This window comes from Ranitomeya variabilis, chromosome 7 (assembly GCF_051348905.1).
Source record: "Ranitomeya variabilis isolate aRanVar5 chromosome 7, aRanVar5.hap1, whole genome shotgun sequence".
NCBI classification, from domain to species: Eukaryota; Metazoa; Chordata; class Amphibia; order Anura; family Dendrobatidae; genus Ranitomeya; species Ranitomeya variabilis.
This window is the reverse complement of record NC_135238.1, coordinates 2,061,819-2,073,429: the sequence shown is the minus strand read 5'-3', so window position 1 is coordinate 2,073,429 and position 11,611 is coordinate 2,061,819. Positions and strand designations below refer to the sequence as shown.

The 11,611-nt window shown below is 57.6% G+C and overlaps 1 protein-coding gene across 1 annotated transcript; it reads right to left on the bottom strand.

Annotated features, from left to right (window-relative positions):
- Positions 1 to 1,314: 1,314 nt before the first annotated feature.
- TBC1D10B (TBC1 domain family member 10B) lies at positions 1,315 to 10,416 on the bottom strand. The gene is made up of 9 exons (XM_077273633.1): positions 7,612 to 10,416; positions 7,152 to 7,251; positions 6,909 to 7,016; positions 6,712 to 6,818; positions 5,469 to 5,583; positions 5,090 to 5,155; positions 4,289 to 4,478; positions 4,064 to 4,218; positions 1,315 to 3,982 (listed from the first exon to the last, which is right to left on the bottom strand). The coding sequence occupies exons 1-9, from the start codon at positions 10,338 to 10,340 to the stop codon at positions 3,368 to 3,370; spliced, it is 4,185 nt and encodes a 1,394-aa protein (XP_077129748.1). The 5' UTR covers positions 10,341 to 10,416; the 3' UTR covers positions 1,315 to 3,367.
- Between the last annotated feature and the right edge of the window lie 1,195 nt (positions 10,417 to 11,611).

Here is an 11,611-nt window from a genome sequence, read left to right as displayed (position 1 = left end):
GCTACCTCCATTAGACCACCACTGAAGCCTGTGCTACCTCCATTAGACCACCACTGAAGCCTGTGCTACCTCCATTAGACCACCACTGAAGCCTGTGCTACCTCCATTAGACCACCACTGAAGCCTGTGCTACCTCCATTAGACCACCACTGAAGCCTGTGCTACCTCCATTAGACCACCACTGAAGCCTGTGGAGGATAATGGGGGTGGCGCATTAGGCTTTCACACTAGCGTCGGGCACTGCACGTCGCAATGTGTCGTTGTGGAGAAAAAACGCATCCTGCAAAGTTGCCCGCAGGATGCGTTTTTTTTCCATAGACTTATTAGTGACGCACTGCCACACGTCACGCGACGGTTGCGCCGTGTTTTGGCGCACCGCCGCCACAAAAAAACATTGCATGTAACTTTTTTTGTGCGTCGAGACCGCCATTTTCGACCGCGCATGAGCGGCCAAAACTCCGCCCCCTACTCCCCGGCCCTTGCAATGGGGCAGCAGAAGACTGACAAGACTGCTTCCGCTGCGCACATCGGGCATTTTCTTCACAGTATGCGTCGGTACATGGGGCCGACGCAGCGCGACGGCCCCGTACCGACGCTAGTGTGAAACCAGCCTTCGATAGTGATCATACAGTGCTGCCCGTACACAGCCTGCTCTGTGAGTTCGCAGGACCTGAACATTAAGCCTACAGTGTAGCATGCGAGCAGCAACTTATACACTAAGCCCCTTCCCTCACCTCGCCCAGTGCTTTACATGTGCCCACAGAAAGATTCTCCTAATGAAGTCCATTAGTTTTTCTGCACAGTATGGTACCCCTTCCGTGGTTGTTAAAGTACCCCCCGCATGCAGTAGGATACCCCACAGAAGTATCCACCTTGCCTGTGTCCCCTGATACCGTGTCTTGTGACATGCAGGTCCTCCAGCCTCTCCATGGATGGAATAGGGAGCAGAGATCTGGCTGGGATAGATGCCTGGCAGCTGCACAAAGGGGCATGTGTTCAATGGAAAAGGCCCATCCCACAAACAAGAAACTTCACTTTTATGACCTAAATCTTCTTAATCCCAACAGGTCCCTTTAAAATGCATTTTCCAGGATCAACGAAATGTAGCAGAAGGCAGAAACCGTGCGCCCCCGTCCCCAGCGCCTGATGAGGGGAGACAGCCCGGGACCCCCAGAGACCGACAGTGCTGACGCGGCAGGGACAGACACAGCCGACATGTAAGGACATGTCATTATCTTCCCTGACGTGAATGGCCCCCGCTCATCTGACAGTCTCGCAGATTACCCGGCACTAACACGGCACAGATCACACTGATCAGGGTTACAATGGTGTAATGATGTCACAGAGGTCAAGAACAACAATCACCTCAATTCCAAACTGTACCCCAAATTCTCAGATTCATAATATTAAATATAATCCAGTTCCAGTCTTCAGTGCAGGAGACGACGTCAGCGGCGTAATGAAATGTATCATGCAGAATGTAAAGGAAGTCGCCACTACAGGCGGAATGGCCAGTCCGGGACAGACGCAGAGCCTGGTAAAGCTGTCCTGAAAGGGGGTGGGGCAGAGGGAGGAGCCCATTATAGGGGGTGGGGCAGAGGGAGGAGCTCATTATAGGAGGTGGGGCTCATTATAGGGGGTGGGGCAGAGGGAGGAGCTCATTATAGGGGTGGGGCAGAGGGAGGAGCTCATTATAGGGGTGGGGCAGAGGGAGGAACTCATTATAGGGGGTGGGGCGGAGGGAGTTCTTCATAGGGGTGAGCAGAGGGAGGAGCTCATTATGGGGATGGAGCAGAGGGAGGAGCTCATTATAGGGGTGGGGCAGAGGGAGGAGCTCATTATAGGGGTGGGGCGGAGGGAGTTCTTCATAGGGGTGAGCAGAGGGAGGAGCTCATTATGGGGGTGGGGCGGAGGGAGTTCTTCATAGGGGTGAGCAGAGGGAGGAGCTCATTATGGGGATGGCGCAGAGGAAGGAGCTCATTATGGGGATGGAGCAGAGTAAGGAGCTCATTATGGGGATGGAGCAGAGTAAGGAGCTCATTATGGGGTGGATCAGAGGGACCTCATTATGGGGTGGATCGGAGAGATGAGCTCATTATAGGGGTGGAGCAAAAGGAGGAGCTCATTATAGGGGTGGATCGGAGGGAAAAGTTCATTATGGGATGGAGCAAAGAAAGCTTATTATAGGCTGTGGAGCAAAAGGAGGAGCTCATTATGGGGGTGGAGCTCATTATGGGATGGAGCAAAGGGAGGAGCTCATTATGGAATGGATCGGAGGGAGAAGCTCATTATGGGATGGAGCAAAGGGAGAAGCTTATAGGCCGTGGAGCAGAGGGAGGAGCTGATGCTGGGGTGGAGCAGAGGGAGGAGCTCATTATAGGGGTGATCAGTCAAGCGCTCATTATAGCGATGGATCGGAGGGAGGAGCTCATTATGGGATGGAGCAAAGGGAGGAGCTCATTATGGGATGGATCGGAGGGAGGAGCTCATTATAGGAGTGATCAGTCAAGCGCTCATTATAGGGATGGATCGGAGGGAGGAGCTCATTGCAGGGGTGAAGCAGAGGGAGCAGCTTATTATAGGGGGTGCAGCAGACAGAGGCGATCATTATAACGGAGGCTAACATGGAGCAGAAGTGTAGGACATGCAACGAGTGAATGCATTACATTATCAACCTCAGCACAGATCACGTCTCACCTTATAGACGAAGATAAATATACACGTATGTACACAAGTGTTAGGACCATCTTTGTCCCTTGTTCATCAGAGCTCAGTCTGTACGAGGACAGAACAATCAAAGAATCACGTAAAAACAGAAGGCGACGCAACCAAAATATATACAAAAAAAGTGAAATGTGGGGAGGAGGCATCATGCATCTCAATACAGGGACTATAATCCAGTGCTACCCCTAGAAAGGATGTAAACGAGGACCTTCCATTCATTTCCATGTGGAGTGCAAAACATGGCAACTGCTTCCTGCTTGTCCACAAGGCACCGCCATGGGCACATCACAGGGGCCAGCTCATTGCGGTATAATGCAGGTGCCAGAGAGATAAAAGGCATGCAGGAAATAAGGTCTTAAGCCATTTTCTCCTCTTGAACAAAGCACACTGTTGAGATGTCATTGAGGACTCAGGGCTACTGTCCCACACGTCTATATACAGAGGACAGAGAGCAATGGAGGAAGCTATGTTTGGAGATCAAGTTGTGCAAAAAAAAAAAAAAGTGCCTCGGAGTGAAGGATTTCCAGTTTCGAGGTTTCCTATGACAAAATGCAAGGGTTTACCATTCTCCTTGTTGGCACAGCAGACCAAAGATCCACATGACCACAGTCCATAAGACTCTAGAATGACCAACAAGCGCTCCTCAGAAGTAAGTGTCATGAGCTGCACTACCGTCTGTGGCCCCAGAGCCACTGTTTCGTGGGGAATCTGCTGCTGAAGATTCTTTACGCCTGAAGGAGAATTTCCGTTCCTTCTTCTGTCGGGACTCTGCTTTCTCTCGTTCTTTCTGCACTCGCTTTTCCTCCTTTTCTTTCTGTTTTTCCCGCTCTTTCTCCTTCTTCCGCTCTTCTCGTTCCTCTTTTTCTCTCTTCTTTTCTTGCTCACGGTCTTCTTTCTCCCTTTTTTTCTCTTGCTTCTCCTTGCCCTTCTTAGTAGCTTCTTTGGGTGGTCCGAGAGGAGCCTGATTGGAGGTGGGAGATGGAAGTGCAGGGCGCAGTCCTTCAGATACCACCAACGATTCGGGCTGGGCAGCGAGTGCTGGTGTGGCTGGCGGGGAAGGTCGTCGAATGCTAGACAGGCTAAGCCGGCTGCCACTGAGGGTGGGATTGAGACGCAGCTTCTCTTCATGGATCTGCCTGGTTCCATGTAAACGTCGAGAGGGTCGGTACTGTAACTCGCCTCGATTCTCCCTCCATTTCCGCAACTGAGTGTTGCTCTCTCTCTCGATTAATGAATCGGTGACAGGAAGGGAACTCACCTGTGAAAACAGAAATTGCTGTGAAGACCTCCCTAAAATAAGGGCCCCTCAATGAGAAGGTACTGGTGGTGCAGAGCTCACCTCAGGGAGCAGGACCTCCTCCTGCATACAGTAAACCGGAAGACTACGCAGCTTCTCCATAGTCTCGTACATCCCTTGACAACTGCGCAGCTTGTCCACCGAGCCCAGAGTGTGTCGCAGTAACACCAACCCCACACGAAATACGATCTTCACCCCTTCAATAAGATATACATTAATAGAGTGATGTAGAACGAGACCCTCCCGTACTATATCATGCCCTCATACCTTCACAGAAGAACATGTCCCACACACGCAGCACAGAGACCCAGGGTAACGTGCGGGAGAAGATGCACATGAACCACTCCGTCATATACAGGATGGGATCAATCTTAAACTTCTTCAGGTGTCTGTAAGCCATGGGGCAAACCCTGCGCAACAGGGCAAAGAAAATCTCTCCATCCAGCTGTATGGCTTCCTAAAGGAGAACAGCAAGACGAAAACTGAGCCTGGCATGAAGAAGGCCACTGCCGACATGCGGGATGGGCAAGGGACGGTAAGGGTGACGACATGCGGGACGGGCAAGGAACCAAGAGGTGCCGACCTGCGGGACGGGCAAGGCACGTAAGGGTGCCGACCTGCAGGACGGGAAAGGGACGTAAGGGTGCCGACCTGCGGGACGGGCAAGGGACGTAAGGGTGCCGACCTGCGGGACGGGCAAGGCACGTAAGGGTGCCGACCTGCGGGTCGGGCAAGGAACCACGAGGTGCCAACATGCGGGATGGGCAAGGGACAGTAAGGGTGCCGACATGCGGGATGGGCAAGGGACGGTAAGGGTGCCGACCTGCGGGATGGGCAAGGCACGTAAGGGTGCCGACCTGCGGGACGGGCAAGGAACCAAGAGGTGCCAACATGCGGGACGGGCAAGGGACGGTAAGGGTGCCGACCTGCGGGACAAGCAAGGCACGTAAGGGTGCCGACCTGCGGGACGGGCAAAGGACTGACTGGCGCCGATACATAGGAAAAGCAGGACTGATAGCACATATGTATGTAGATACAGGCAGTGTAATGATGAAGGATGGGACTCACCAGACCGGCGCTGTAATATCCCGGTAGATACTTGTCACAGATCTGAACTAGGCACCAGAACGCTTGCTGAGGGCAACACAATCAGAGACAATGAGAGTGCAGCAAGCAGTATACTACCTTCAGTACTGCAAGTCTACCCCTGCTACGACCAATCCAACCCACCACAGCTGGGCCACAACTGCAATGGCCGGGTCACCCCCACTACAGCTGTTCCACAACTAAAAAGGCCGGGCCACCCCCACTTCGGCCGGGCCGCACCACCCCACAGCAAATCCATCTGGTTATCCTGCAATACATGGAGAGGAGCTCTGTTTCCACCTTATCCAGCCCCTCTCCTCCATAGCCCCAGCCTCATACAGGGTCACTGGTAAGAAGTTACCTCAGCCGGCATGTGCATGAGGAGCACCGCTGCCACCGGAGCCTGTGCCTGGCAGTATCCTTCTTCTGGTCGGTATACTGTATACGCCTTCAGTATGCGGTACAAATCTTGCTGCCTGCCATTGAAGAACAGAGAAAGGACACTGGACAAAGTCCACCTACACGTCACCAGCAGCTTCTCCAGGAGGATGCAAAGGTGTGTATGTGCCAATACCTAGCCTGCTGCACAGCAACGACTTCATAGACCCCACATCCTGCCCCATCTCACCCATGTGATCCCCCCACATCCTGCCCCATCTCACCCGTGTGCCCTCCCACATCCTGCCCCATCTCACCCATGTGATCCCCCACATCCTGCCCCATCTCACCCGTGTGCCCTCCCACATCCTGCCCCATCTCACCCATGTGCCCTCCCACATCCTGCCCCATCTCACCCGTGTGCCCTCCCACATCCTGCCCCATCTCACCCGTGTGCCCTCCCACATCCTGCCCCATCTCACCCATGTGATCCCCCACATCCTGCCCCATCTCACCCGTGTGCCCTCCCACATCCTGCCCCATCTCACCCGTGTGCCTTCCCACATCCTGCCCCATCTCACCCATGTGATCCCCCACATCCTGCCCCATCTCACCCGTGTGCCCTCCCACATCCTGCCCCATCTCACCCGTGTGCCTTCCCACATCCTGCCCCATCTCACCCATGTGATCCCCCACATCCTGCCCCATCTCACCCGTGTGCCCTCCCACATCCTGCCCCATCTCACCCATGTGCCCTCCCACATCCTGCCCCATCTCACCCGTCTGCCCTCCCACATCCTGCCCCATCTCACCCGTCTGCCCTCCCACATCCTGCCCCATCTCACCCGTCTGCCCTCCCACATCCTGCCCCATCTCACCCGTCTGCCCTCCCACATCCTGCCCCATCTCACCCGTCTGCCCTCCCACATCCTGCCCCATCTCACCCGTCTGCCCTCCCACATCCTGCCCCATCTCACCCGTCTGCCCTCCCACATCCTGCCCCATCTCACCCATCTGCCCTCCCACATCCTGCCCCATCTCACCCGTCTGCCCTCCCACATCCTGCCCCATCTCACCCGTCTGCCCTCCCACATCCTGCCCCATCTCACCCATGTGCCCTCCCACATCCTGCCCCATCTCACCCGTGTGCCCTCCATCCTGCCCCGTCTCACCCGCATCCTGCCCTCATCCTAACCGTTTCCCTCCACATCCTACCCCCATCTCACCCATGTCCTCCTCGTGCTGCAAACATCTCATGAAAAGGAAATTGCCGATGAAGATCCTTCTCGATGACGTCCAGCCACTTGGGGTCTCCTTGTTGTCGCTCCATTTCCTACAATTGTAAGTAAAAGCGTCAAATCCCGGGCAGAAACAACCAAACAGGAACGGCCGCCCTCCACCACACCGTCATGGCGCCACTCACCTCAAATTTCCCAGGATTTCTTATCAGAAGTTCATGGCTGTTCGAGAGATACTGCCAGGCTTTGGCTCTGAGGGACGAGGGGATCCCCTTCCTGCATCTCAGCTTCACCTGTGGACAAAGATCTACAGTGAAACAAACGAGGGGACTATATATCGAGCAGCAGCAGCCGTAAAGCGAGAGCCTGCCCCAGGAAGGCAGTCTCCCCGTACTCCACAGCCCATCATCCACATCCCATCATCTCACCTTCTGGAATCGCCTCGTCAGCCATTTGTCCCAATTACTGAACATATCTAACCACTTCAGTTCTCGCTGTCGAGCAATTTCCACGGGAATGGCAGTCTCGCTGCAAAAAGAAGAGAAGCGACTAAATCCATGCCTCCCTGTCACTGCCGAGCACCACTTCACACATCCGGTGCCACCGCCCCGTATCCAGTGCCAGCGCCACGTCGCACATCCGGTGACAGCGTCACGCCCCTCGTCACAAATCAGATGCCACATCCAAGCCCCTCGTCACACATCCGGTGCCGCCATGCGCCTCGTCACACATCCAATGCCGCCATGCGCCTTGTCACACATCCTGTTTCATGTCACACATCCCGTGTCACCGCCATGCGCCTCATCACACCCCCAGTATCACCCACCACACACCTCGTCACAGTCCCGCATCACGCCTCAGTCAGGCAGTAATAGTGATGGCACTGACCTGTTACCACTGAACTGGTTTCCTCCAAGAAAGCCATATTTGTCGGTCTTCCTGTAAGGCATGCCGTTAATCTCCGAGTCAGAGCCTAGAGAGCTGGCATCGTCCAGCAGTGTGAGGGACTCCATGGTGCCTGACATCAAACTGACAGAGTCCAGATAACTGAGCGTGTCTGGGGCCGGGGTCTTAGACTTGAAACTGGCCAGTGAGACTGTCTCATGACTGGTCGAAGTGTCCTGCTCACGGGGAGGATGGCCAGGGTACAGGTTGGATCGAGAGGGAATAGGAAGAGGTGGTTTAGAGGACATGTTCCTGTGTGGGCTTGAAGGGTCCAGCACACGAATTGGGGATAGTGATGGCCTCCCAAGACTTGGCTGTGCAGGAAGACTGGACATCTGACTCTGAGAAGTGGAGTTCAAGTTACCCATCGCTGCACCTCCATCTTGCCTCTGCTGTGCTTCTTGTTTATTTGAGATAGGTGAAATAATGGTAATGCTCTGTGTGACTTCTGGCCCTGCGGACGGGACACCCCGCGCGTCTTCCGGCCCTGCGGACGGGGCGACCCGCGCGTCTTCCGGCCCTGCGGACGGGGCGACCCGCGCGTCTTCCGGCCCTGCGGACGGGGCGACCCGCGCGTCTTCCGGCCCTGCGGACGGGGCGACCCGCGCGTCTTCCGGCCCTGCGGACGGGGCGACCCGCGCGTCTTCCGGCCCTGCGGACGGGGCGACCCGCGCGTCTTCCGGCCCTGCGGACGGGGCGACCCGCGCGTCTTCCGGCCCTGCGGACGGGGCGACCCGCGCGTCTTCCGGCCCTGCGGACGGGGCGACCCGCGCGTCTTCCGGCCCTGCGGACGGGGCGACCCGCGCGTCTTCCGGCCCTGCGGACGGGGCGACCCGCACGTCTTCCGGCCCTGCGGACGGGGCGACCCGCGCGTCTTCCGGCCCTGCGGACGGGGCGACCCGCGCGTCTTCCGGCCCTGCGGACGGGGCGACCCGCGCGTCTTCCGGCCCTGCGGACGGGGCGACCCGCGCGTCTTCTGGCCTTGTGGTACACGACTTGATGTCTTCTGGGTAAAATGTTTGAATACTGGTGGTAATGTTCTGCAGATGTGAAAGAGTAGTACTCTGTGAAGCACCATCGACAATGTCACCCTTTGCCCTCATGTCTGCCTGCAGTGGGGTACCTTCTTCATGGCTCGTAGCACAGTCTTGGGCCCCTGTAAAATTTGGCATTTCCATCAAACCGTGCCTGAACATGTCAGGCAGGGGTGACTTCCCACCACTTTCAGTGTCCTGTGTGGCTGAATGTTGCAGCGCAGTCAGTTGATTCTGCATTGGTGGTGAAGATGCTCCCCAGTCCTGTATCATGGCATGCGAAGGCTGCACCCCGTGCTTCTCTTCTGGAGTGCCATTTATTGGAGCCTGAATAGATTTCCTTGCATTTGTTATCAGTGTGTCCTGTGTTTTTTCCCCTTGGTTCCACCCTGGAGCGCTCGGTGGTGGTGCGGTACTCCTGTCCTGCCCTGGAGCACTCGGTGGTGGTGCTGTACTCCGGTCCTGCCCTGCAGCGCTCGGTCTTGGTGTTGCACTCCGGTCGTGCCCTGCAGTGCTCGGGGGTGGTGCTGCACTCCGGTCGTGCCCTGCAGCGCTCAGTCTTGGTGCTGCACTCCGGTCCTGCGCTGGAGCGCTCGGTGTGGGCTGTGACACAGATGTTCTAGGGATGCTCTCTGAAGGTGATGTCTCATGCTCCAATTTTGAGGTTCTGGGCGACACCCCCAAGTTTGTTGAGGTGTACTCCAGATGGGAGGCTCCATAGTTGTGCTCCACAGAAAAAGAGGTTACTTGGCTGGATTCCGCAGAAAGAGAGGCTCCGCGGCCGGGCTCCGCAGGGTCAGAAGCTCCGCGGCCGGGCTCCGCAGGGTGAGCAGCTCCGCGGCCGGGCTCCGCAGGGTCAGAAGCTCCGCGGCCGGGCCCCGCAGGGTCAGAAGCTCCGCGGCCGGGCTCCACAGGGTGAGCAGCTCCGCGGCCGGGCTCCGTAGGGTCAGAAGCTCCGCGGCCGGGCTCCGCAGGGTCAGAAGCTCCGCGGCCGGGCCCCGCAGGGTCAGAAGCTCCGCGGCCGGGCTCCGCAGGGTCAGAAGCTCCGCGGCCGGGCTCCGCAGGGTCAGAAGCTCCGCGGCCGGGCCCCGCAGGGTCAGAAGCTCCGCGGCCGGGCTCCGCAGGGTCAGAAGCTCCGCGGCCGGGCTCCGCAGCATGTTGGGGGCTGCCATGGCTCTGCATCACTATCAGCACTCTCTGGGTGACTGTGGTCTTCTCGGGGCTCCCAGGTTGGCTCCCCCGAACACTCACATCGCCGGCAGCATCCCAGGCCCCCATATGAGGACTCAGGGGTCGGCGCTCCATGGAGCCTTTGCGGGGAGGTGGCACTGGCCGGGGCCCCGGAGAGGAGCAGGACCCTGGCTGTGGCCCCGGGGTGGAGGAGCAAGACCCTGGCGGTGGCCCCGGGGTGGAGATGCGGGCCCCTGGCGGTGGCCCCGGGGTGGAGATGCGGGCCCCTGGCGGTGGCCCCGGGGTGGAGATGCGGGCCCCTGGCGGTGGCCCCGGGGTGGAGGAGCAGGACCCTGGCTGTTGCCCCGGGGTGGAGATGCGGGCCCCTGGCGGTGGCCCCGGGGTGGAGATGCGGGCCCCTGGCGGTGGCCCCGGGGTGGAGATGCGGGCCCCTGGCGGTGGCTCCATGTTTAGGAGCTGCTGAATCAAGCAGGCCGGCGGCTGAGGCGCTCACCGGCCCGTACTGACAGGAGAACCAGAGACCAATAGGAACCAGAAGTTGGAGAGCAGACAGCCAATCAGCAATAAGCCGGAAAAGAGCGAGCCGTAAACATTAACCAATCAGAGCGCACGATAAAACACTAAACGCGTGAGTACAAAGTCAAAGGAAGGGATTGGGCAGAGCCGTGAGAAGCCGGCCAATCAGCTGCAAGAGCCGTCCGGCGTCCTTTGGGGTCGGGCCCGGAACAAGGAAAAGGAAGCTGCACTCTCCTAGAAAGGGTGGAGCCACAACCAATCAGCTTGCAGTTCATAACCGAGAGTGGCCAATCAGAGTAGGAAGGCGGGGCAGACAGACGAGAGAAGTGAAACTTCAATTCAATAACTTTATTGATATGTGAAATGTAAACACAGTGACTGTGACCGTTGCCGTTTCCTCACCACTAATAATCGGCCGATAATCGGAGTCAGATAATTGCGGAGAAAAGAATCAGATGCTGGTAAAATCGGTGACAGGTAAATGGGGCGGTGACCGGTCAGTGGCCCCATAGAAGGCAGTCACGTGACGTGTTGCTGTCCCCGCTGTGTGGTAGTGATGGGCAGTCCGACGACACATCACTACTGTGTGGGATACATGAGAGCAACTGGGGGATAGAAGGAGCGCAGACGATATCATATATTACACTGAAACTTCACTGTCCGCGCCGTGTGAGCAGCATCAGGACCACCAGGAAGAGCGCAGGACGGCGCCGTGTGAGCAACATCAGGACCGCCAGGAAGAGCGCAGGACGGCGCCATGTGAGCAGCATCAGGACCGCCAGGAAGAGCGCAGGACGGCGCCGTGTGAGCAGCATCAGAACCGCCAGGAAGAGCGCAGGACGGCGCCGTGTGAGCAGCATCAGGACCGCCAGGAAGAGCGCAGGACGGCGCCATGTGAGCAGCATCAGGACCGCCAGGAAGAGCGCAGGACGGCGCCGTGTGAGCAGCATCAGAACCGCCAGGAAGAGCGCAGGACGGCGCCGTGTGAGCAACATCAGGACCGCCAGGAAGAGCGCAGGACGGCGCCATGTGAGCAGCATCAGGACCGCCAGGAAGAGCGCAGGACGGCGCCGTGTGAGCAGCATCAGAACCGCCAGGAAGAGCGCAGGACGGCGCCGTGTGAGCAGCATCAGGACCGCCAGGAAGAGCGCAGGACGGCGCCATGTGAGCAGCATCAGGACCGCCAGGAAGAGCGCAGGACG